At 41.2% G+C, this 27686-nt stretch overlaps 1 protein-coding gene across 4 annotated transcripts; it reads left to right on the top strand.

Moving 5' to 3' along the window:
- Positions 1-85: 85 nt before the first annotated feature.
- pxylp1 (2-phosphoxylose phosphatase 1) lies at positions 86-25711 on the top strand. Of its 4 annotated transcripts, XM_042487415.1 has the most exons (6): positions 86-172; positions 2827-2973; positions 13482-13667; positions 15470-15596; positions 23090-23229; positions 23899-25711. In XM_042487415.1, the coding sequence occupies exons 2-6, from the start codon at positions 2892-2894 to the stop codon at positions 24921-24923; spliced, it is 1560 nt and encodes a 519-aa protein (XP_042343349.1). In that variant the 5' UTR covers positions 86-172; positions 2827-2891; the 3' UTR covers positions 24924-25711. The 4 variants fall into 4 exon arrangements, with proteins under 4 accessions (XP_042343349.1, XP_042343350.1, XP_042343348.1 ...); XM_042487416.1 differs by lacking the exon at positions 2827-2973; XM_042487414.1 differs by lacking the exons at positions 86-172; positions 2827-2973 and adding an exon at positions 9734-9830.
- The last annotated feature ends 1975 nt before the right edge of the window (positions 25712-27686 follow it).

Raw genomic sequence — 27686 nt, 5'->3', positions numbered from 1 at the left:
CGTGGTAGCATAATTTTGAAAATTGCCACAGGAAGTGCTGCTGCGTATTATGTGGACCTTGTCGCCGGTGTCTTCACTGCTCCGACGGCAGTCGGTCGTAACGGAGAAACCGGAGCGCTGGATTCAAGTGTATAACCCGGCTGTCTGGCTGTGAGACGCTCGGCTCCTGCAGGTAGGAAGAATGAAAGAAATATTATTTTATGGAGCATTTGACGCGTTCAGAGATATCAGTTTGATGTTTTTTCGCTTGTCTTGGCGACTGTTGAAGTGGCATTTAAATTTCTTGACGGGCTGCTCGGTGGGTGAACAGCAACACAAAGCTACACATCGGCGCGTAACATGTCTCGCGTCCCACACATGAAGCAACAAGTAGGCTACTTTACATATAAAGTTAAGGAAGTCCACCATAACATACACGACAGCGGTATTAGCGCTACGTGAAAAGTGTTCTCCATAAACCAGCAGATGGGATTTTTTAGCTACTGTGCAAGATTAATGAACGTAAGGAGCTAGCTGTTAGCTAACTAGTTATAGCAGAGTCGTAACAATACACCTTTATCCAGTTAAGCTATTACACGGTCCTTTCTTAAAAAAAAGCAGCGTTTTGCTCAGACAAATTAATGTACGAAGTAGACCGTTAGTCAACAGAAATTTTAGTATCAGCTCTTGCTTTCGGCGCTCAAACAATATGGAAATTTACATGCCATTAAATACAAATGAGACCCAACAGAGCTCTTTCTCCGTAAAAGGCGAAAGCAAACAGTGCGACAGATGTGGATTTAAGTTGATTTTTAACCCCAGTTGGTGTCTGTTTTATGGGTTATATGTATGCCGAACCAACCAGCTGCTCCTTTATTTGTGAACGGTTATTGTGACAATTAAACTGAATGATATATTTGAACTGATAAGTAACGCAGCATTAAACTGGCAGCATTTTGACAGGAGTTTGGTGTGACGCATCCTGAAGCTACAGGTTAGTGTGCGCAGGCAGTGAAATAGGTCAGGAGGAGCGTATTTGTTGGTCCAGTCCTGCCTGAAGCATCGTTTTAGTGTACCTTGGTTAGACGTAGGCTTGAACACTCTGGACTGGGAGTATTTATAGACCGCCTAATGGCAGGGTTTATTGTGTAGAGCTACATTTACTGCAGTTTTAGTCTGTTCTGTTCCCCCGTGTTTGTGCTTGGTTTCCAACCTTCTGCCCTTGCACGGACTGGGCTATTCATGTACATGCTTGGTTTATTGCGTATAGGGTACAGACTGCCACAATGCTGTACGCATTATAAACATTTTGGTTATAATACATTTACTAAGTCTCTCGATGACTTGGTTGACCCGTAATAACAGAAATCTCTCTTAAGTGCCAACTTTATGAAAATGTATAAGCACAACTTGGCCTCATAATATCAGTGCAGAGACTTAGCCAAGAGTTGTTACCTTTGTAATTAGAACACAGTAGTAAAATGCAAAGTAGATGAACTGGAGTTGTGTTGTCAGATTTTCTTTTTTCCATGAGTAGTTGGTCAAACAGGTGATGCGACATTTGTTTGTGTTAATACTGGTAAGGGATGTCCTTTTGATTCGCTATTTTTCACAAACCTCCAACAATTAATCTGTCATGGAAGACATAAACATAGAGAATTTTCTACAGATTGTACCTTTTATGCTTTTGCAAATCTGCAACAAAAAAAATAAGGTTTTCATTGAGATTTGGCACTCTTTATGGGACATGATTGGGACTGATGTCAGCTTAAAGTAGTAAAGACACATTGAGGAAGGTAGACTAGAAGTAATTCACAGTTAATGACTCTGATAATAAAGTAAATGTAAGATATTGATGATTGCTAGAAACATTATAACCATCTGAGTGAGTTTTTTGCTAAGTTGAAGGCATACTTTTTTTTTTCCAGAGGCGGAAAAGACAGGTGCTTGTTATCTTAAGCAAAAATTAGTTTAGGGTTAATTAATTAGTTTGGGTGCAGATTTGGCCAACACATCAGCACTTAGCAAGCAGTGGAGGCAAATTAAAAACTGCACTCTATTCTCTCATAACTCAAATCTGTCAAATCTGAACACGCAGACATGATATAGATAGATATTTTTAGATTCTGTATGACTCGCGCCTCCTGGCGATATTATTACCTCCAAATAAACGTCCAAAAGCTCACTTAGAAATCACAGACTCCAGAATTGGCCTGAGAATCTGAGTATCAGAGAAATGTGGTGATAGTTGTCTGTAAACCCACAGATAAAATGCAAACAGGAGCTACTAATAACTAATTTGGCACACTTTTAATTGTGCAGCATTCCCACAGACATGGAAAACCACGAAAAGCCATGGAATTTCATAATCACATTTTCCAGGCCTGGAAAAGTCATGACATTAGTCAAAATCTTTAAAAGTGTCAGAAAGAGTAATGGAATACTGTTGTATGTATATAATGAAATAGTTCGTCCACAGATAACGTTCCATGTAATGTAACCGCAAATAACAGCAAATGGATTATCTGTAGCTGTCAACTTAATGTAGCTTTAATATGCGTTGATGTATGACATCTTGTTTACCATAGCATGCACTTCATCAGTTTCTTCCATTAAAATGTGTGGGTACCATGAATGTGCCAATGTGGCAAAATGTAAATAACCATTGGTGAAAAAATGGCACTCAACTTGTAGCCCACAGCATAACTGATTTTAGGGATGAGTGGGGTGACGTTTTCACAATTTTGTCTGAGTAGAGAGCCACAGTGCCAGACTTTGAAACCTTAGTGTTCGAGCAACACACTTCATGAGTACATTCCCATGTGCTCACTCCCTCTTTGTGTCCAGACTGCAGGGATGGGCCGCGGTCTGGATGGCTGACGAACAAGGACGAGGACAAATCATATGATAAGATGCTGGCTCGTAACCGCTTCCTCCTCCTGGTGGCGGTGGGCGGGGCTGTGCTGGCCATCATCAGTCTGAGCCTCCAGTTCTGTAAGTGTGCTGTTGTGTCCAACTCAACTGCTTTACATATTCAGCCTCTCTCTGAAGCCTGGGCCCAGTATTTAAATATTAATGTGAAACAAAGTGTTGTGTTCAGACGAAGAGCTGCTCAGGTCTTTTGTTTGCATGTGTGTTTGTGTTCATACATGCATATCCTTTCATTGCTTTCCCATTCAAGAGACTCCATTCATACCAAAACAAAGAACGATCCCCTATAGGCTTCCTATAAATATCCAGGACCAGCGGTTGGCCTCTGGATATTCTGAACCCTCAGAGAGACTGTGGCAACACACATCTGCTGTGATCTGCATAGGTGTATACGATTGTGTCTTTGTTTAGCATCTCCTGTAGGTATTGTCCAGACAGTGTATCCCTGCCAGCCACAGTGAATGCAAGGAAACCACCTCTCAGTAAGTGGAGACAGTCTCTCTCGCGCTGGAAATTATTTGCAAGCCTTGCGGGCATGATTGAAAAAACAGTGGGTGATGAAGCAGGCGGGGCGTGCAGCACAAATGGAAATTAGTATTTTGATGTAAAATGGGTAAGATTAAGCTACTTTGCACCGGTTTCCTAAAAACCCCCGATGCAGTAGAAGCTTGTGTTCGGACAAGCATATAGGATTAGAGTTGCATAAATCATGCTCTCTCACACACAGGATTATAGTGGAATGCAGTGCGACAGAGCTGGTGTTTTGGACTGCGTGTTTGCCAAAGTTTTCGTGAGCTGTCCTTCATCAGCGTTTTTAAAGATACTATCACTCATTTAAAGGGATACTTTGTTGATTTTCAATCAGCTTTGTATCAAAACAGTGTGGGTGGTATGTTTAAATGAACTGTGATAAACCTCCCTCCATCTAACCAGTGTTTAGATATTCCTCCTCCCCCCACAGCAAAGCTACACAAAATGCCGCAGTCTAAGTCATTTGGCAGTTTGACTGGCTCTTGGGAATGTTGCTCGAACTACAGGCTTCCACAGACTTCCACATTTTCGTATTGCACCCCAACCACTGCCAAACCTGCCGGTTTTATGTGAGGGCCTTCTTAATATCGGTGAAATACTTCTTTAAACATATTTGTATACTGAAAGCTTTCACTTCTTTTTCTTCTATAACTTTCCTCTTCTGTTGCTTTAAATGCCCGGCAAGATCTGAGGTATAAAACAAAGACAGCAAGAGCCAGCAGGCTCTTACTCATGCTTGTCTAGTGTTTGCACTTTGCAACCCCAAATACACACTTTCTTCCCCAGCTATTGCTTCCTCCCTCCCTCCTTGTCCACTAGATAATAACGTGTACTTGACCGCCTAAGAGGAGGTTGCTGTGCAAGTTATTATTAATGCCTTGCTATCAAACCCACTCTCATCTCCTGCTCTGTAATCTTCTGCTTTTGCATAACTTTCGGAGGCAGAGAAAGACGCCTCAGTGAGAGAACTGGAAGTGTGCATGCACTTACATACATGCCCATCTTCAGGGGTGGATACTGTCTCTCGTTTTCTTTTCTTCACAGTTGAAATGTAACTGATTAATAGGGCTGGAAATCACTACTTTCATCCCGATACAGTGTTATATCAATTCTTTGGACAATGATATGATATTTGCTGATATCACAAAGTCTGCCAAGATGCTATTTAGATTCATTGATGTTCACGGGGCCTGCGAACAATATGGGCTGATATCATATGCCTATTTAACAGTCCTTTACAGAAGAAACTGCCACCCCTTTCTTTTTTTTGCTCTCAATTTAACCTAAGCCACAATCTTTTTCCTAAAACTTTAGGGCTATCTGGCTCAGAGCTTTGGTGGTAAACTTCTCCCATCATCCCTAAAGCTTGGAGTAACCGCAAGATCATTTTTTTAAAAAGTAAAATTTGGCATAATAGTAACTGTCAATGTTCATAGAGGGAACAGGACAGATAAATTCCAGCCTGCATGCCCGTTTTTCAGGCTAACTTTGCTGAAACTTGCTGTTGCAAGAAGTTAGCTGATTGAAATGCCTCTGTCTACTAAGCGTAGTGGCGTCATCTAGCACAAAAGGAAATAAAGGAAGAAGATAGCTGAGATAAAACAGTCAAGTGATGTATTGAACTGTGTCACTAACTGACCTGGTGATCATTATGTTGTTGGTCAAAACCCACAAACTGAGAGTGCACAGTCAGTGTGCTCTCTGTGTCCCCTGTTTCACTGAACATCCAACATGCAGCAGCTGTTTAAACAGTTATTACTGAAAATGCACAGAAATAGTTATTGTTTTGTTACAAAACATGCCTGAATACAGACTGTGTGCCAGCTGCCTGCGTGTTTGGATACTCCTGAGTGCGGCTTGGGCTGCACATTCATGTCTGACCCCAAGTGACTGAGCCCAAGAGATTAATTTAACTTCAACCACTGAGAGAAACGCAGCAGACTGACAGCGCAGCGACACAGGCTAACAGCAGTTTTTCCTTTCAGCGCCACAGCATCTGAACATTAAAATGCTAAGGAGGGGACTCCCTCCCCCAACCCAGTAAACCTAAGAGAAACACTAAATATCCTCATCTTCTTCTTGGCTGCTGCCGATGGACAATAGCAAGCTACTTTTTTCCCTTTTAAATTCATGCGTGCCCCTTTGTATCATTCTGTGTTGTGGTTGAGAGAAGCAGCTGCTGCATTTGAATGTATACTTTTAGACCCAGCAGAATGAATGGTTAAGTTTTACTTTCAGTGTGGCTCGCATTTTACTGCTCCGTCTGTGCCCTGAGTACACTCTGCGCTCTGAGAATGTGGTGCTCCTAATAAACAGTCCAGCTCCAAGAACAAAAAAACTATTCATGGTGGCAGAAGTTTTGATTGTGTCCACCCGCCGCAAAATAAATTAATGTGTGGGAAACCCTGCAAAATTTGCAAAATAAAGGCATATCTTAAAGATAATGGTATGGATCAAAAATGTCAATTTGTATTGATGATATTTTAGCGTTGATCATTGAATCGTTTGTTGTGAGAATGTTCTCTTTCAAACTGCCTCACTTTTGTGCTGCTCAAGAAGAGCTGTTGTCATCATTTATTCATCACACATGCTGTAGAGAAGGATTTTGAGCCATTATCCAGGAGAAGCATGGGAAGAAAGCGTATGGGATTTCTCCTCATGTTTTATAGATGCTCAGCTTCTGTTTTTGTTCCACATTTCTGTTCATTTTTAAAATCATCTTCTGTAGTCTGTCTGTATGTATTTACTAGAGTTTGTTGACCATTACCATGAGAGACTGAGTGACGGATGATGATCGATGGTGGAGTAAATGCTCTCTGGCTCCACGCTACTTCAAATAAAAACTGTGTTGGCTGCGAACATGGCAGCAAAGGGAGCGATCGCCACGCTGATTGACACATGGGGGACTCCCAGAGGAAAGTGACGACAGAGCTCAGAGACAGAGAGGACTACTGCAGGAGAGGGAATCAAAGTGAGAAAGAAAAAGGGAACTATTTTGAGATGTTCGCATCAGTAGTGAGAGGAAAGGTGAAGCAGAGCTCGATGGGAGTTAAGTGCTTCAGGAGTGCTGGTAGATTCACGGGGAGAAGGAAATGTCATGGGAGGACATAAAAGGAGAAATAAAAAGGTAGGTTGCCTGTGAGCAATGAGAGAGGTTTAAGCTTAGTGATAAAAAAGAGCTGGAATAAAATAAATGCATGTTTTGAGGGAAAGAGAGATCTAAGTTTGCACTTAAGGCCCACATATACTTAGATGAAACGCTGTCCAGACAGTTTGAAAATAGTGAAAATGTCTCATCAGCAATTTTGAAACTTTTCCAAAACAACAATCTGCCAACAAATTGTTAAGTGTTAAATAGGCAGATCTCCAAGCACTTCGCAAATTCCTCCCTCCAAATTCCTCACATTCTTACCTTCTACGGTGTCGGCACTGGCTGTTTAGACGGACTGATTGTCCCCGCGCTTTTAGGAGACACAGGAGTGGAAGCTGGATATCAAAAAGCCTGTCTTCATTTTGCTCTTACATCATTCTAATGGAAACTAGTTTCCTATCAGCGATAGGCAAAAAATGTGAGCCACACTACCCCCTGGCTAACTTGGGACTAAGAGTCATATTTCCATGGCAACAATCAGTGGCACCCTCTTACCAGAGGGAGTGCAACAGTACACAGAAGTCATGGTTCAGTTCATATCCTGGTTTAGGAGTCATGGTTCAGTGTGAGTCTGGGACAGTGGGGAAAAACAAATGCATAAGGATCTGTTTCTTTTTATTTGGTTTGAACAGACAGTAGTGTAAGTCAAAGACAGACACAATCCTCCCGCTGGGGACTGAGATAAGATTTTGCCTACTGACAACTTTTGTAAAGTATTTTTAACACTTCTGTATTACACTGTAAAACCAGTGAGCAGGGTTTTCCAAAATGCAACAGGTTATAAAAATACAAAGAATATGTTATGCTATGAAAATTAAGATACAAAATAACAATAGAAAATAAAACTCCTCCTGCATTAGGAGGAGTGCTACAATTACTTCTGCCTTGACTTCATGCCAGTGTGAATGCAAGTTCCTTCAGTGTTAGTTTGGGTGATGCTGTCACATGTTTTTTAGCATGTTGGGTGTGTTTCCATTCACACACCCTACAATGGTGGAGAAATGCCAGTAATTTCCCGGGAACTTGTAGGTGGATCTTGCAGCTCCGGCATTTCAGTTTCGCTCGCCATAGTGTGACTGACTCGCATGCAGATCAGCTTCATGTGCTAACCTCTGCAAATTTTGCTAATGGCGAATGGCCAAAAGTTCCTGGGCAGAAGAAACTGGCAGAAGTGTCTGTGCTTGTGAACTCTGCATTACTTGCATTAATCTACATGCTGTGTAGTCTGCGTCTGGCTGCATGAACCAAACCTTTACCCTGTACCATTATGGCCCAAAACAAATACTTTTTTTAGGAACATATCTTTAGCCTGCGAGTCGATTTAGCAGATGCACTGAGTCCTTCCTAGGAGTAAACAGGTGTTAACGGGATGTAACATTCACAGTCACATCTACTGGCAAGTTAGAGTTTCTAGTTCACCTAATTAGCATTTTCTGCAGTGTTGGAGGAAATGGAAAAATGTTGAGAAAACCACACAGATACAGTGAGAACACACAGGAAGAACCTCCACACAGGAGGGCTGGGGCGTTGTCATGAGATGATAATGCTAACTACTGTGGCACTTGAAATAGACTCCAATTTATTATCAGATTGCACTCACTGAGAGAAGATACTGCATTTTAAAAGGCTCGGATCAGCATGGGGGCAATCAAGGGTCTTATCAGTACATCCCTAGCTCTCAGCATTAGTGCTTAATTAAATGTGCTGAGGAGAATGTTAATCTGTGCCAAGATACGGCTTGCATCCCTGCAGATTGTTTTTAAAGCCATATAGCTCCTTCTTTTCCATTTGTGGATAGTTTTCGATTTTGATTAGTTCCCCTGGGCAAGACAATTTTCTTGTGATGTAGTTCGTGTTGGACTTTCATTATATCTGTGTTCTGACTTGATACTAGGCTTGTGTGCCCAGTTAAAAAGTGCATGTAAAAAAGGGGTGTGTAAAATCTGGCATTTAAGAATTTAGAAGATTTATTATGTTGAACAGCTGCAGACTGCAGTGCCCATCCACACTCACAGTATTTAGACTGTGTCAATATTTGTTCCAGCTTCTTTGCCTGGTTTTGGTTACCACATAGCCTGCTTTTGGATTTCCTATATTTCAGTTAGATTAAATCAAAATATTACTTTATGTATATGAGGGCCAATAATCATATGTTAAAGTTTTCTTGATTTGTTCACATTAACTTTATACAAAGCATATTTATTTTATATTTAATTATTCGAAAATATAAGCTTTTGATTTCTTCAGTTACATTTTACTTAAAAAATATTGCTTCATGTTTATTATAGACAAAAATATTTTTTTTTGAGTGCAGGGCTGCTAGCACAGAAACATTTCCGATTTAGGCAAGGGGACACCGTAAATTCGGGCTAAACCACATTCTGTGAATACCTGTTTATCACCTAATCACTGTGCTGCCCCAGCAGACGAATATTTGTTTGTATGTACTTGTGAGGCAGAGCACCCTCTTTTGCTTCTGCTTTGAGGAAGAAGTCAAGCTGTGTCTGTGTGTGCATAATGACGGGTTCCTCAACACGGCGGTGGAAGATTTAACAGGGTAAACTATGTTTAGCTCTGGATATGCGCGTTAGAATGCAAGCATGTTTGTTTTTGTCCAAGTGTTGTATCATTAGCATCCTAGAGAAATGTAACATTTATAAGTGGCAAGCTGAGTTGTCAGATTTGTTGAAAGCCCTCTCAGGCAGCCTCCTCTTGTGTCTGTAAGATCTAATGTAGGTGGACGGAAAGTTGGAAACACATTTAAAGCCCGAAATGCCTATAATTCCAGCCTCATTTAACGTGGGTGTCTGAATTTGTTATGTCCTGTGCGTGCTACAGTGAGCGGAGTGCTGCTTGCTGCGTATGCACTCAGTAGTGTTGGGCAGAGAGTTACAAAAGCCCCATTGTGTAGGTGACTGCGGCTGAGTTGGCCTCCAGAGTTTGGTTAGTCCAGGCAGGCGTGTGTGTGTGTGTGTGTGTGTGTGTGTGTGTGTGTGTGTGTGTGTGTGTGTGTGTGTGTGTGTGTGTGTGTGTGTGTGTGTGTGTGTGTGTGTGTGTGTGTGTGTGGATGGGTAGCTGGGGGTGGGAGGGTGGTAGTGTAATGGGGCACAGAGTATAGAGGGGGACAGGTTGTGGTAATGAATGAGCTCCAGTGTGCACGGCTGGACCTCAAGCTACCAAGCAGTCGTCAAAATGGTCTCCGCTGTCGCCACACACCTTCTCCTCTTCCTCGTCAGTGGTGAGTTTATTAAGAAATCTCCATATAGAATATCAACACTCTTTTAATGAAGACCTTACTGCTCAACATCTGGATAAAGACATGATCCTCACATAGATTTCACCACTTGTTTATCGTAAAGATGCCTTGTTGTGGTGTTCTAGGTGTAGTTTTCAGTTACGAACAAGAAGGAAAGCTCAGCAGAATTTGTCCAGCATTGGGTTTTTTTTGTTTCTGTGTCTTTGTTCTGACTTGATACTAGGCTTTTGTGCTCAGTTGATAAGTTTTGATTTATCACTTAAACTATTTTTTAATGTTTTATAATACTCACGATGGAGATCACTTTGTCCAGTATTTATCTCCTCTGCCTTGCAGAACAGCAAAAATGAAGAGCCTGTTTAGTGCCTTTGCATAGCCCTTTCAACAGCTTGTGCTTCAAGTGTGTCAGCTGTTCAGATGAGGTGATACAATAATGTCTCGCTGTTGAAGAGAGAAGTGAGATATGGCTGTAGATGTAAAATTCTGCTTCCTGTTGATAGATGGAGGGCGTCTGGGTTCCATCAGACAGCTGCTTTAAAGTTTTACCGTTTTGTTCCATCTCATTTAATCCTTTAAATGTTTGTGAATCATTTTTCTCGATCAATCTGCATTTTATTAAAGTATTGTATAAGCATTTGTGATGCTCTGTATTGGTTGATTGTAATGCAAGTAATGCAATCCCAGTTTTAGTGCTGTACCCCAAAAAAAGAAATTAAAAAATCCACATGTTCTGTTCTGTTGATATTTCTTTTATTAATTGATTAATTGTTTGGTCAGTGAAATTCCAGAAATTAGTCTCAAATGGCTGTCACATTTGCACAAGGCGACATTTTCAAATTGCTTGTTTTCAGTCCCAAACCCAAAGATATGAAATTTGCTAAAATGCAAGATGGTAAGAAAAGCAGCAAAGCCTCACAAAGCAAAGCAAAGCTAGAACCATCAAAGATTCAGCATTTGTGCTTGGAAAATTATCATTGACTAATAATTGTGACAGCTGGTATGGACAGAAATCTGTATCAAGGGCAAAAATACCTTGGCAGAAGTAAAAAATACACCCTTCTCCTGCAGCTCCTTCCCTCCATCCTAAGCCCCATCCAAACAGACAGCCATGGGCATATGCATGCACTTCTTAGCGTAACCCAGGGTTTCCTATACATTTGTTTATTTAGCAGCAACCCTCCTAGCGCCTGGTGTCAAAGTGAGCTGGTGGCTAGCACCGGGTCTAGCCTGTGTAAGGGCAGCAACAGAAAGTTTGCTGATCCAGGGCTGTCCTATTTGCTGGAGCTGGGGGGGTTCATGCGGGCTGGACTCGGCCGTCGATAGGGGGTCTGTCTCAGAAGTTGTTGCCTGCTGTCCTCCAGGCAAAGTGGTCTGTAGTGGTGGGCAGCGAGGCGGAGGACACTCTGTGATTCGAGGCTCTCGCAAACGTTAGCTACATGAAGGTGATGTTGAAGCTGCAGCTATGAGCCTTTGGCTAAATAGCAAAACTATTAATAACATTCTCTCTCTCTCTCTGAGATATTGACACGGTTTATTTTATTGTCAGATTCTTATTCAGACTCTCTTTTTGATAAGTCTGTCTTTCTCTTTTGGGTTGCTTTGCAGTGCAGGCTGTTGTTGACAATGTTGGAACAGATCTCTCTCTGCGGGATTCTCTCCTTGAATTAAGCTTTCACCGAAGGGACGTTAAAAACACATCTGCATGTTGTAGGACAGCCAATATTAACGCCCTCTTTCTGAAAATGACCTATGATTGGCAAAGTCTCCGTTCTTGAACAAGACTTTTTAAAGCCTGAAACAGAGCCAAGAGGATGTGCAGAATTACAGCCCACTTGAATTACAATATGCTCAAAGTCTACCGTAGGGGTTTTGTCCAATGACATCAAAACAAAACTGTCTCTGCCAGCTTTAATAATTTAGTCTATAAAATATCAGAAAATAGTGAAAATGACCGCCTAAGGTTATCTCTTTAGGTTACTTTAATGATAACAATAACTTAACAGCAAAACAGGAGCAAAAGAGGAGCACTGTTAAGTCAGTCTCATAGCCACAACTTTTTGTGAAACTTTGTTGAGTGCTATCGCAAAAACATCATCCTGGGAGCAATTTATAGAGCAAACACACAAAATGTCTTATGTGCAACTCTGTGAACTTTATGAGTTCAGCTGGAGAGAGGAGGGAATGGAAAATTCTGTGTTTGACTAAGAATGCAAGAGGGAAGTAGACAGCGCACACTACGCACTATGTATACGCCTACACTTGTGTAGATAATTTAAGTTTGAGGATAGTTACAGCAATGAGAACCCATTAGCTCTCTGAGCTTTATGACCCAGCAGGCATTGCCTCTCTCCTTTCTCTGCAGCAGGATGTAATATTTGCACAGTTGACTTGCAAGCTTGGATTTCTGATGGTTGTGTGTGTGTATGTGTGCGCGTGTGACATAAGTAGGATTTGGATATCCCTCTTGCCAAAGGGCCGTATGGGTTCAACTTCTTTTTCTTCAGAGTTGGATCTTTGTGAATGGTCCTTCCTGTTCCCACAATATCTCTGCTCTTATTGGACCATTTCTGCCGGGGGTCACAGGCCGTTGGTGTCTGGGCAACGCAGTAAAGGGTTTTGTGCCACAGAGTTGTTGACATGGAGATGAACTACAATTTTGGTTTTCTTAATTTTAGGCTTTCTGTCACTGCTCTGTCAGTTGGCCTTTTTACTTTTCTTGGTCTCATTTACAAATGATTGCCTGTAAACCCTTCTCTAAACTGAACATTTAGCAGGTTTCAGTTCCTTTAGATCCCATCAGTTGTTAAAATTACCCCCCCATGCATTCATTGTTTTCAGACGATGTATCGTAATGACTTTGTTGCTGCCCTGACATGTCATCTAGTGTCACTGTGACTCATGGATGGATTACTGACCAGAGCTGCAAGGCACAGGTCCAGAGCCCCCCAGCCTCTACTTTTTCTTTTTCTTTTTTTCTTTTTAATGTGTCTGTCCATTCTGTGTCCCCTGTCTAATTTTGGAGATTTTTGCGTGTTTGTGAATGCAGTGAGTTCTTTTTTTTCCCTCAGCATCATTTTGTGACTTGTGGTGTGGATAATTCATCTGTCGATTTGTTCAGAGCGGATCAGGTCAGGTCGATGAATAAGAGGAGCAACTGAATGCAAACTTTTAGACCCAGCAAAAACTCTGTGCCCAGACTAATGCTCTGTGCTCAGTGAGGTGAAATGCATAACCCAACAGTGTGTTTATTTCAACAAAGCTCCAAATGAGCAGTCCCTCTTCAAAAATATAAAATCTACAGCAGATTTTTTTTTTTTATTGTGGCGGGTTGCTATTAAACTTTAAAAAGAACAAAACAATCACAAAATGACAGAAAAACTGCCATAACGAAACACATATTGAGCACAAAGACACACAAACTGCTGAAATACATGTAACAACTACAAATTTGGTGCTGGTGTTCATGTTGCTCCCAGGATGAATTAAAGTAACTTTTTTGATCCATTTACTTTTCACCCAGCACTATTATTAGGTCAAAACTTTATTTTTTTCAATACTATGGTATATCACCAAATACCTGCAAAACGAATGACACTCCCATCAGCTGTGCTATGTATCTTCCTTAAATTTCAGTGAACCTGATCCCCACTACTCCCATTATGGAGGAGCGACCCTTCCAGGCTGCAGATGGAGGTGTTGGTGCTCAGGGGAAGAGCAGAAAGAGAGTTTTCCCGGCGCCTCACACCCAGGAGCCCAACCCCATATCTGAAGCTTACAGCTACTGTAACACCCCCAACCGCACTGAACATTCCTGGGAAGGTGAGACCTGCACACTGACAAATAAAATCATCCATTCTCACTTAAGGCTGTGATCTTATGCATGTAATTTATGATTTTGACCTCTGTAACATCTGCGATTTCACATCTGTTTCCGGAAGACTTCAGTCTGAACTGATCTGGGGCCAGCAATTGGCAATTATCTTATTAAGTTATTTTTTTTTCAATGAGGCAGTAGCAAGTGTTACAGCATCACTGTTCCCAAGCATTAAAAACAAATTTAGATCAGTTTCCCCACTGCTAGAATCACCCAGTTTGATGGACAGCGTATAAATACTTAATATAGTAATAATGTCAGATTTAGTGTGTCAGGACCCGGGGGATGTGTTAATTGTGCGAAAGTCATTTCCGCTAGATTGCATCATCTATAACGCTGCAGTGCTCACTCTCTCTATACTACAGCAGCACGGAGCCTTGTGTGGGTTTTTTTTTCTTCATTGAAAAGTCAGCGAAGCCCGAGGCAATCATACAAATATCCTTCACTGCCTTAGACAAGTTGTACCAGCCAACGCTAATTGAATTTTACTCTGTTTATCTCCTGATGGCAGTTTTGTCTCCAAAGAGGAAAAAATCCATTATGTCTTTTAGATTTAGACAAGGAGTTATTAAAAATCAATCAGGACCAAGTATTTGTTTCTCAGGTGGTGTTATTCTCCCTGTGACATGATCATTTTCAAAGTGTCCTAGTTTCTCTCATCGTCCTAATTTACTGTTAAACGCAAACACGCACAAACATACACACACATTTTTTGCACTCATAGACCACAAACAAATGTGTTCGATGTTCCTCGTGCTGCTGTTATGGCATGGCTGAAAGATCTGTTAAATCAACACTTGCTTTTGTAAGACGTGATGTGCGTTAACTCTCCTATCTTTGGTCAATCTCCTGAGTTGAGCACTTTACCTTCAATCTGAATGATAAAGTTTTAATAGTTAGGAGTAGAATTAGGTCTTTGGTGTATTTTAAAACGTGCAGATGATTTTTATGGCCACCTGGTGACAGTGACACACCGACATACTATCACCTTTTAAGTTTTCATAGTTTTTGGTTTTTTTTGCAAACATTTGCTCAATTGCACAATTAGCAGATACAGAGAAACATTAGTATTCTTTTAGGGAGATGTTTTTGTACAGCTGATGAATCAAAGTCAGATATCAATCTGAGATCCATTTTTTCTCTACTGATTCCTGAGAAAAACATGGCTAAATGCTCCATCATGTCCAGCAGCTATTTGCAAACTTTGTCTGCCGTTTGGTGCTGGACAGGTAGTGCACAGTGGGTTTATCCAAGCTTTAACACTCAAAATGCCTGCCCGCTGCAACCCTAAATGAATGATGAGAGTGATAAGAACCAAAACATTTAAAGTTGTGTGTTGTAAAACTAAATCTATGAGCTGAAAGACACTGAAACGCTCTGCAGAGCTGAGTCTGATCAATTGGTAATTTAGAAATCTTGATTATAACAGCTGCAATTTTCTACTTTTCTTTGTAAGGTATTTATCCGTTACATCTGTTGAGGTTGTAGTTGCATCATTTACTTTATTGTCTTGAGTCGTAAGTATTAATTGAGAGGTATTACTGTTGTCTGAGTCTATACAATGTTATTTTTCGTAAGAAGAATCCAGCATAGTATACCTTAAAATCAAATCGCATTCTTAATATCTCTTCTAAAAAGAGTGAAACAGTCTTTATAAGTAATGCTGTAACTATCACTGATATTGAAATAGCAGTTTAACATGTTTTATTGGAAAAATGTGGATGCTGATGAGTGTGTCCTCTGACAGGTCACAGTCCTGCTGACTACAAGCTGCTGTCTGTCCAGGTGATGATTCGTCATGGAGACCGCTACCCACTTTACTACATCCCTAAGACCAAACGGCCCGCCATCGACTGCACCTTGTCCTCCAGCAGGTACACACACACACATTTACTACAATATATATAATAAAAGTACAACACGTAGCATTTTTGCGTCCTGGTAAAACTCATACCAATACAAAGATATGATGTTCATCCCTGTAGTGTTCCTCCGTTTATGCTGTTTCCCTCTAATTTTCGGAGGGAGTGAAGATGTTGAAATGAATCTTTTTACCTGAATTCTTGGCCATGTCAACCCTTAACTTTTAGAGCAGTAATGTTTTTCAGTTTCAAGACCCAAAAGAGAAATTTGTTGTTTTCCCTGTACACAAGCTTACAAAAGTACATCATGAATTACCACATCTACATTTATATACTGCTGATAGACACCCCTACAAACCATACATTTAAAATGTATATGAAATCTAAATGTGTATGATATGTTCTGTTTGAGTGCCTGGTGCATGACAGATGGGGTTTTGTTATCAAAAATCACTACTCACTTGTCACAACTACATTTACGTAAGTCCAGCATGGTAACTGAAATGTGAAAAAATGGAGGTCCGCACAGCGGGGCTCCCCTTAAAGGATTTTATTCTGCAAAAATAAGTGACGTTTCGAGCCAAAACGCTCTTCCTCATACTTACGAGTTTTCTATTGAGTCGCCATCTTAAATACATGTCAACAATCACGTGACTGAAAGACAGCTGAGGTCATTTAATCATGGGTGAGGTGGCGCAATTACAAATATACAAATCTCATAAAACATAGTTACGACAGACTTTTGGAAACACAGCTAGGAATATAATGTCAGTAATCACGGCTAAAACAATGACATAATTTAATTTTATTTGGTTTGTCCATTTCTTTGTATTACTTTAAATTGACATAATATGTCCTGTGTCTTTCATTATTTGGCCTCTGGTTTAAATTTAATCCAAACTCTACCCTAGTTTCGTCTCTTGTAGGGAATAGGACTGTTTGGCCTTCTGTTTCTGTATCGTTGTCTATGTATTCCATTTCTGCTTTGCTTTGTTTGTCAAAGCACTTTGTAAACTGTGTTTTTAAAAGTGCTATATAGATTAAGTAAATTTTATATTATTATTAAGTGATAAAAGCTAACAAACATCATACTGGTGTTCAACCAACAGACACACAAACTGTTTAAATACTACACAAACACACACATATCATAGCATTGTCATGCATTTTATTCTGCCACTTATGACACGATAAAAATGTATCTGCGACCCTAAAGATTGAGTAATGTGTAATTCCTCAAAGTGGCACGATTATAGTACGACAGGATTCTTAAAAAAAGTGATTGTGTGTTCTGGAATTGAGAAAGATCTTGTTGAAATTATATAGCGTCCTGAGGAAACTCAACACACTGCAAAAGGGGCAATACACATCCCCATTTAAACAACAGATATGTTGAGTTTAAAAATAAACAAATAAAAAAAACCCTATGACATTGTTACATTTAATTACATCATATTGCAAGGTGTTCATGGTAATTTGCTTCATCATGCTTGAGTTAAGTAATACTATGAAGACCACAAACAGGAAAGAAATGAAAAGCTTAATGAGGAGCACTGTTTCACTTTTCTTTGGGTTCTCAAGTCTGGAGATAAAGGCTTTTCTCCCACAGTTTCAATTAATCCAGGTCAGAGTTAAGGGCACAGAAATGCCACCGGGATTTAAACTGGCTTCCGGAGCAGAGCCCCAGCTAGCTCTGTGTAATGCCTAACAAGGAGACCTGCTGGAGAGTCAGAGCGAGTGAGACACCAATTACTGCAACAGCTTCTCATATCCTCCTACAAAAACCGCCGGCTTGATAGCAGCTGTCAGAAAAGGAGCTCAGTTCTACATTCTGTTTTTGTGGTATTTGTGAAGCTTGCAGGAAAGAGTAATGAATTTGTTCTACATTCAAAATATCAGTGCATGTGTAGGCATTACATGGAAGAATTTAATAGTGGTTTCCCAGTGTTATTGCATGTGTCAGCAGTAGCGGGTGGGTTTGCTTTGCTACATCTGTGCTGCTGTGCTTTGGTGCAGATGGATACACACATATAAATGCAAACACATTTACATGTGTGTGTGCACTCTGTTGAAGCAGAGTTATGAGGGGTCTTATCTCGCTTGATTTAAGCAACGTGCTCACTGAGCAGCTCTGGTTGAGGCAACAGAAATGTGGTTGGAAAACACATACAAGCTCAATTGTTAATACTGTTAATCATCTTTAATTCATTATCCTCCCTTCTCTCATCTGTATTTTAGCTTCTTTTTTTTACCATTAGCAGTCTGGCTCTGCTCACTTTGGCTCTGCACACTTTTTAAGAGGGTGAGATGAGAGTTCCTGATAGGAAGTTATTAAAAGCCAGGTTGCCTCAGTATTTCAGCTTCAAAAGAAGTCTAAAATCAGCACTTTCACAACCGGTTTCTTTGTGTGGATATTGAGTGAAATGTTTGCAAATGCTTCATGTGGATACACACATATGTGCTATGATGACAAACTGCTATTTTTGAGTATTTATTTTGGTGGGATGGTTTTTATGTGTGCAAACACATCCTCTTAGATAATTTATCTTGACCATGTGGTCAATAAATTCCCTGTTGCCAATCCCTTTTTTGGGCCGCGTACCTGAGTTCAGATTTAGCCAATGACTTAATGTCGCACAAAGCTTTCGCCGCAGCCACATCGGCTTTGCACATCTGGACGGAGCGGGCGCGCTGTAATCTTTAGAACTGGCACAGTGACACACAGTTGCATTTCAGATTGATAGGATGCAGCTGATCTGCTGTGGACATCTAATTATTAGATATTGTCTGTGCTCTTGATCTCTGAACTCGAGCTGAAGGACGTTCATACAGCACACAAGCCTCTTATATGATGGACGGTGGGTTCCATTCAGAAACTGACAGAAATTGAATTGACTCTTGCCTCCACCGACTAAAGGAGCGCTGATGTGCCTATGAGCTAACATCTCCTCCCTTTGCTCAGGGAGCTGTTCTGTGGCCAACAATTGTATCCTCAGGCTGCTGTACTGCGCTCCCACCTTGATGTGAGTACATCAAAGTGTGTGTGTGTGTGTGGGTGTGTAGTAGGGTAAGACATTTTTACTCAATAGTAAAACTATTAACGTCTCCCTCCACTCAAAAATGTGATTTTCTTACAGCTATATCCCCTAAAATGTGTGACCTTGACCTTACTGACTGTGCACTAGAGAGGTGTTTTCACATTCCTCCGCTGAAGGAGGCGATGACTGTGCACTTCCCAAAAATGTGAGATCCAAACATACGCCTGCAAGCTTGACTAGTTACGGCACTAATACAAAAGCCAGTCACTGTCTAATACAGGATGCACACGATGACAGCAGAACCGACTTCAAAACAACACCGGTGAAGAAACCTCAAGTGGACTTAAAGAATAAGCATTAGCATAGTGGAAGTTTTGACAGCATGCGTGGTAGAGAGTGTAGTTTTTGAATGTAAACCAGACTCTTGAGCTTCCTTCCATTACCAGAAAACCAACTGTAGCAGATATTATGGTTTTATCAAACGCTAACCCAATGTCAGCCGCAGCCAGTGAGTCTACAAGCTAACAAACAGCAAAAGCAAAAAAAGGTGTTCACTATGCTTAGTGTTTGGATTCGTCTGCGAGTTGCTGATTTTGGTGCACTTTTCATTTGAATCCGGGTCTGATGAGGCTCAGGCTTGTAGCCCATGCCTGAATCTCACCCATGTTTCCTGTAACTCCTGTAACCAGAGAAAGCTGGAGAACGCAAAAAGCAAAAGCACATGCAAGCAGCAGTAATGGGAAATACAATGTTAAATTATATATTAGTATAATAGTATAAATATAATATAATATAATAGTATAAATAGTATAAAGATGTCTGAAAGGGGGACTTTAAGTGAAAACCTAGCACATATGAACCTGTTGGTAAGGTGGCTGTCATATATTTGCTAAAAATATTTTATTTTTTGCTCATGGGGTGTGTTTTTTTTGGTTTGCCATTATGAAACCAGTTGTGTCTAGGGCTAAATTTAATACACAACCACGACACAATAACATACATGCATACAGGTAATGTTATTAAAAGAATATGATACCTAATACTTTCCTTTATAGTTCCCAGGTGATGAATTCCGATTAGGTATAAGATCCTTTTATATTATTGGATGCCAAAATTACTCTCCTGTTGTTTTAGCCTAGCGGTATGGTGCTAGGGATGGTGGTCTGTCAGTTTGGTTCGGACTACAATGTGTCAACAATACTGGATGGGTTACCATTAAAGTTTATATGGGCATTCATCGGCCCCATAGGATGTATCCGTAATGATTTTTACGAAGTTCTGATTTTCTCTGTAGTGCCACCATAACTTTGACATGTCTGGTTCAGAGCGAAACGTCAACAAATACGAAAAAGATTTGGCACATTTATCTTTTCCACATAAACATACTAGAAGTGTTTTTAATCAGGTTTCCATCCAAATGAACGCAAATTTTGACCAAATTTTCGTAATATATTGGCAAAAAAACCCAACTTCCATTCACTACCATAATTAGGAGTTGGCTCATCAAGATAAACACAAATTTTCCTGTCAGGTAGCATTAAACTTTTGCAGAAGAAAGGCATAATGAGATGATGTAATAGAAAGAGGGCCGGCCGAACAGCAGGAAAGCATGTGTAAAACAAGATGAAATTGTGGCTTTTTTTCTGTTTGCTTGATGTTTTCATTGGAGGAAAGCTACCGTCTCTTCGTCACTCCACTCAGATCTGATGTTTGTGTCTGCCACCATTTTCCTCTCTCTTCAGTGAAATGGAAACTTCTGTGGTATTTTAGGTCGCGTTTGATTTCTGTCATGATTTGTCTGTTTCCATAACACTTTGTTGCATTTTTTTGATACATCAACTTTTCCATAATATGTGTCTCGCAATATGTTTTTTTAATGCACAAATGAAAAATTCACATAAAAACTGGTGAATGGAAACACATTTACTGTAAACATGTTGGCATGCTGAGGTTAGCATTCAGCTCAAAACACCCCTGTGCTCAATTACAGCCTCAGGGAGCTGCTAGCATGTCTGTAGACTCTTTAATAGCAGTGCTATTTAAGACAGACTTAGGTTTTGAGGAGAATGAAGGTACACAGAAACACAGCACTGAGGCCAAATGAGTTCAGATACAAAGTGTGTTAGGATTATTTGTGGTTTGCAGGGAGATTGAATATTAAAAGCTTACTAAATATTTCTGTGTGTTCTCATAATAATGTAGTCTTTTTATTTAGACCAGGGTGTAATTACAGGGATCTCAACTAGCATATGCCCAAGGCTGGATCCTTAGAGAGAGCTCAGCGTGTGTGTGTGTGTGTTGTGTGTGTGTGGTGTGTGTGTGTGTGTGCTGGCACCAGCTTGCCGACCCACTGTCTCCGTCTGCGGTTAACTGAGCTCTCTGTAGCAGGGAACATCTCCTCTCTCTCTCCCCTCTTCATCTTCCACCAATGCAGTCTTTGTCTAGTTTTTTGTTGTTGTTGTTGTCTTTCTGCCTGCTATTTACTTTAATCTCTGTCTTGCACTCTCCCCGAGTTTCAACCACATCATCTCATTTGCTTTTCTGTTTATTCCTCCCCCTCATTTATACTACCTCTTTCTCCCCATCTCTCCATTCCTTCCTCCCTCCCCTCTAATCTCTCTCCCTGTCCTATCCAGTGATAATAATCCCCGCTTAATGTAATTGGGCTGTGTAATCTTTGGTTAGCAACAATCATCCTAATAGACAGCCTGGCTGGCTCTTTGTCCACACTCGTGTCCCCATCCGCCGACGTCTACATCTCCCACTGTAGCCAATTAAATCTAGATTGCCCCAAACTCCCCTCAGCAAACTGATCTGCTGATGACAGAGCAGAATGGCGCACTGGTTGGCACAATATCTCAACTCATTTCACCACTCCCATGTGCCTTGTGGTGCATATATTTCTGTGCAAGTGAAATATTTCAAGCAAAAGTGGATAGATAGTGACAACAGCTGCTCATGCAACGTGACAACAAAAAGAAACAATGTTCTCAAAAACAGAAAATGTAGGCGAGTGTTTTCAAAAGCGATCTGAAACTAGAGTAGTGCTTTGAAGCTTTATATTTGGACAAAACAGGGAAATTGTGCAGCAGGAATGTAGCTGATTGTCCCTGTAGGTGGAGGCTGTCGCTGCCAGATTATGTTTACGTGTTGTGTTTGGTCAGTTACAACAATCAAAAGCTCGATTTAAGTGTAATGCCAGAAGGTCGTTTTTTTTATGCCGTTTTCCTGAACCAGTCCATGATCACTATGGAAACTGTGCTTGTGTGTATGTGTGTGTGTGTGTGTGCGCACGCTCCTTTAATCTGAGCGAGCTGAGCTGCAGCTCCCACAGATTTGTTATATTAAACTGTAATCTTCAATCATCTCTAATCTATCAGATCACCGACTGCTCCTCTTGCTGTCCTCATCCCCGCATGTCGGTGTGTGTGCGCTGTTTGTATATGTGTAAATATGAGAGTGTGTGTCCCAAGGCAACACATTCTTTCATCTTTTTATATCTCCATCTCCCATATTCCCTCCCACACATATTGAACTGCTGTGGTCCAGCAGTGTTGTGTTGGAGAGACACCTGGTGGTGGATGTAGGAAGTGGCCCACACATGCAATGACTTACTGAAGATGTTATTATTACTTCATAAATTATGTTTTTACTAGACTTACAATAAATTAATGTCATGCCCCCTCACTGTGTTTATTTTCATTATTAACTAATATGATGTTTTCTTGACTGATTGACTAATTGTTAAATCCAGTTGTTACAAAAGATAATTACTTTTTTAAATGTAAAAAAAGTAAATATAAGGGAGATTAAGTTTACAGTGATATTAGATAGAGAAAATATAAAACACACAGCTTCTAACATTTGAGAAGCTGAAGCCAGTAAATATTTTGCATTTTTGCTTGAGAACTGTACTGAATCTAAGTGAAAAACAGATATGATTTGTTGTAGATGAAATGTTTTTTTGTTTGTTTGTTTTTTTAATTCTGAAGTATTTGTGGCTCATTCCATCATGCATGTCCCTCAAAATGTGTTGTTGCGAAGAGGTCAGACAGACTTTAAAACCATAGGGATGATGAGACAGCTGCTCGAACTGTCGGTCAGAGGCCAACAGTAAAAGCTGTGGTTTTAAGGAAGCTCCCCAGTGTGTTTGGAAGCATGTGACTAAAAAATATGTATATTTAAAAAAAAAATCAATGTAAATTTTTGCCCATCTTTATGGGTAGAAGAGGATTATTTTGCTTCTACCAGTATAATCATTTTTTAAGTGGCACCCTGTTTGTCTGCCTTGGAGTAGATCATCATTATTCACACTAACTGCCACAGCTGTAGCAGCAGAAGTGAGCAGCCTTCAAGCTACAAGTGCAAGTTTGGTAAACTGATAAAGCCATATGGTTATCTGAAAATAATGCACACCTGTGGATCAGGTCTGTCTCTTAACATTTTTCATCCCTCATTACCCCATAGGAAGCCCTCACACCCCCTGCTGAACTCATTCATCCGTCACATGGGCCTGGGAGGAAGCAGCCACTGGGAGTCACCACTGGGCTCCATTCCACGTCTGCCCAACCACAGTGCCTGTGAGATGGGAGAACTCACGCAGACGGGTAGGCAAAGAACCAGATGTTTTTCTTTTTATCATCAACCAGACCTGAACTTCGGACCTGTATCTAGGGATGCACGATATGGTTTTTTTTTGTTGCTGATTTCAGATATGCCGATATAAAAACAACCCATTTGGCCAATAAGGGATACCAATATCTACACCTTTTCCCCTCCTAATCTTAGTGATCATCATGTCTCTTCTGTAGTGGAATTGTCATCATATTAGGCATACTTTTATTGTGAAGGGCCACCAGCAGAGGGAGACATAAATTATTATGCTTCTCAGTGTATGTTGTATTGATTCATTTTGCAAAATAAGAAACCCTTATACATAGTTTAAATGTTTTGTACTTATTCACTTCAATAAAAAAATGTTTGTGATGAGGGAAGAATTCAGCATGTTATTTCATTTTAAAGCCAATATCTGCCGATACAAATGACGTGCTTATATTTTCGTGCATTTCTACCAGTATCACATTTAATCCGATGTTGGCTTCAGATGTTGGCTTCAGAGTTTGTTTTGTGGATTTCTTTCCAACCAGTGTAGTTTTGATCAGTTCTCCAAAAGATCTACAAGTTAATATCTTAAGCATTTTATGTTCCCCTTCACACTGTTAAGAAGAAGCATTCATTACGTCAAATGTCAAACCATCTTGTTCTCATTTTTCCAGGTGTGGTGCAGCACCTACGAAACGGGCAGCTTCTCCACCAAGCTTACATGCGCCGCAGTTTCCTCCCTTCTGACTGGTCGCCTCGCCAGGTGTGGCTTGAGACCACAGGTAAGAGCCGCACCCTCCAGAGCGGACTGGCCTTCCTCTATGGCTTCCTCCCAGACTTTGATTGGACAAAACTAACCGTGCGGCACCAGTGGAGCACGCTGTTCTGCGGTTCGGCGTGTGACTGCCCTGCAAGGAACAGATACCTGGAGGAAGAGCAGAGGAGGCAGTATCGGCTCAGGGTGAGCGATACTGAACTGGAGAGGACTTACGCCGATATGGCACGGACTTTGGGTCTTCCCACCCGCCAGCTCCGAGCTGCAAACCCTATAGACTCCCTGCTGTGCCACCTGTGCCACGGCATCTCTTTCCCATGCGTTCCCTTGGGAGATGGCACCACTGGATGTCTGACAATGGCACAATTTGCTGTGATTCGCCGACAGCAGCTAGATGACGAGGTGGATCGGAGGAGAGTGGGGCTGTATCATAAATACGCCATCCTCGCCATGCACCCCTACCTCAACCGAACTGCTGCCAAGATGGAGCGTGTCGCCAAGGACAGTGAGGCTGGCAGACAGCCTCGTGCAGGCGGCGAGGAGGTCTTCACCCTCTCTTCAGCCCACGATGTGACCGTGGCCCCATTGTTGAGCGCCCTCGGACTGGAGGAGGCACGCTTTCCACGTTTCGCAGCGAGAGTAGTCTTTGAACTGTGGAAGAGTCCCCCAGCCACGCAAGGACAAACAAAGAAGAAAGCTGGCAAAGGTGACAAATCAAAGGGGAAAGATGGGGAACTGTTCATCAGGGTGCTGTACAACGGCGAAGATGTGACATTTCACACTACCTTCTGTCGCTCCCACGACCGTCATGCCAACCAGCCCCTCTGTCCTCTGAAGAACTTCCTGTCTTTTGTTAGAAAAGACATGTTCAGTGTTCTCAACGCTTCTTCCTACCAGGAGGCCTGCTCTAAGCGCGCTGGTTGACAGATGGAGAGGAGGGTGACTGAGTAAAGATGCAGGGTTGGCAGATGGTTGTACTTGTTTTTTAGTCGTTCTCCACTTTTGAAGATGGTGCACTTTTATGCTGCTCATAGTCTCCTAAAATTCCTCATTTTTCAAATATTACATTCCTGAGCACGTGAGCAGCAAACACACACAGTACTGTACATCATGTCGTCATTAGATCTGTTTCTAACCTTTACAAACTTTGTTTATTTGAATACTGTATGTTTTCTGAGGCATATGTATAAGAGATGGGTAATTCGAGGGAAGTTGTTTGGCACTTCGCCACTTTATTCCGACATTCCATAATACCATGGAATTGTAAGATTCCAGTATTCCCAAACACTTGCAAGAAAAAGGGAACATTGAAGCTGGAAATGCTGTACTGGATGAATAATTCCTGGAAAATACTTTGTGTATAATAAATCTTTTCCATGAAAATTACACTTTGGGCTAGTTTTGGCCACATTACTCAATGACACATATGGCATTTCTTTTAATGTTTGGGTTGTATGGGTTTTAGTGTTTATTCATTGCAGTAGATTATCTGCTTAATAATGAGAGTTGTTTCTATTTTGACACAGTAATGTGTTTCTTTTCATTGTTTCAGTAAAATTGACCATGGTACTTTGTAATTAAATTAATTTTCTTTCCTTACATTGATTTACAACTATAGGTTATCTGTATTTATGATGATTGTTACAATAACTGATCACTCTTTGTTTTTGCTTGTAGGACACTGAATGAAATAAAGATTCATTTCGAGCAGACATTCTTCTGTCCGTTGTGACTGGTTTGCTGAAAAATGGTTTCCTGGTTGTATTTTGGTATAAAGCATGTCACCTGTGAAATGCTGAAAGTCCATATACAGTATATAGTGATGAGCCAAAACATCAAAACCACTGACAGATAATGTGAATAACATTGCTCATCTTGTAAAATGCAATATTCTGCTGGGAAACCTTGGTTCATGGCATTCACGTGGATGCAAATTGACATGCGCCACCCACACAAATATTGTTGCATATCCCCCTCATGGCAGTGGCCCCCAAGTCAGACAATGTGCTATGCCACAGTACAGTAGCAGTAGCTCAGCCCATGGGGAAGGGTTGGAAATGAACTTTTTAGGCCACCTGCTATTGTGGCTGGTGGATACCAAAATCTACAGGCCAGTCAATAGATTGCCATTGTTTTGTTTTTGTTGTTTTTAGCTGGTGAGAAAAGCAAATCTAGCAGCCACTTGCATATTTAACCAGCATTTGGCTGATGGCTGGTTCTAATTTCCAACCCTGCCATAGGGACTTGGCTTTGGAGTCAGAGGGTCACCGGTACGTTCCACTCCAGAACAAGTATGTTGTGTAGACTCGTAACTTTAGAGGTTCCAGTTTGCCTCCTGGGCACTGCCAAGGTGCCCTGAAGTCAAGCGCCAAGTCCCAAGTGCTCATAGCACCTGTCCACGGGCAGCCTCCTGCCCTGATATCTGTCCATTTAATGTATGTATAGGTTCTGTTTGTGCATGTGTGTGTACTTCGGGTCTGTGTGTGTATATGACAACAGAGTAAAAACTTGAATTTCCCCCCGGGGAATAATAACGTATGTTAAATTAAATTTATGAAAAAATGTTCAGGAATGACCCAAGGAACGTGACAAAGAGCTTAAGGCCCGACCCTGGCCTCCAAATTCCCCAGATCCCAATCTGATCGAGCATCTGTGAGATGTGCTGGTACCCCAGAGGTACTGTGTCCATACCTTGACTGGTCAGAGGCCCCACCGTGACTTGGCTGGAGCTGTCAGTGCATGGACACAGGACTGAGACTGCTGGGGTTTCTTGTGTTGTCCTGCATCAGGGCGTTGGCTACAAATCCTTTGAGTCCTGTGGGTTTGTGGGGTGGCATACCGGCACATCCCAAAGCTGTTTGATTGGATTTGGATGTAGGGAATTTGGAGGCCAGGTTTATGACTTGAGCTCTTTGTCACATTACTCTGAGCATTCCTGAGCAGTTTTTGGCGTGTGGGGTGTCACAACTCTGTGGATGGGTTTAGGTGGGTGATTTGTTTCTGTGGCATTCACATGGATGCCAGGACAAAAGGTTTCCCAGCAGAACATTGCATTGTAACAACACGATCAATGCTAACTTTACCTGTCAGTTGTTTATATGATTGGCTGAGAGGTGTATAGATGTATATATGCATATATGCTTTGTGTATGCTTAAATGACTGCACACTGATGTGAAAAAAACCAATTGGTGTCTCTCATTAATCCACCACTAGATGGTGCATTAGCTCCACAAACCTGATTTAAATCTTCCCTAACCCATCAGTTATCCACTTTGTCAACAGTGCTGCAGGAGCACAGCACATAGTCAATATATTTATATAAATGCAAAAACCTTGAGTGCCTTTCCCCCCACCACCAGACAAGTCATGTGTCATCATCATTAGGAACATGATACGACGCTGACAAGATATCAATTGTACAGCTCATTTTCAAAAGTGCCTCAGCATGCTCGCACTGCTTTTTTCCCTCTCAGAATCCTCCAAATCAGAAGAGTATTGACTGGAAAAATGCAATAACAAGAGTGAGTCGGGTAAATTACATTTGCAGTATATGGATGTTATATTTGTCCTGGCAGTAGGCAGCTATTTTCTAGTGAATAACTGGGTACACAATTGATGCTGTGGGCAGATTACAAATATCATGTGCTGAAGTTTTCATTTTGTTCAGCTATTTAGCAGGTGTGCTG

The sequence above is a fragment of the Plectropomus leopardus genome, chromosome 5, assembly GCF_008729295.1.
Source record: "Plectropomus leopardus isolate mb chromosome 5, YSFRI_Pleo_2.0, whole genome shotgun sequence".
NCBI classification, from domain to species: Eukaryota; Metazoa; Chordata; class Actinopteri; order Perciformes; family Serranidae; genus Plectropomus; species Plectropomus leopardus.
The sequence above is the reverse complement of the archived record's forward strand: the minus strand, read 5'-3'. Positions and strand labels throughout refer to the sequence as shown.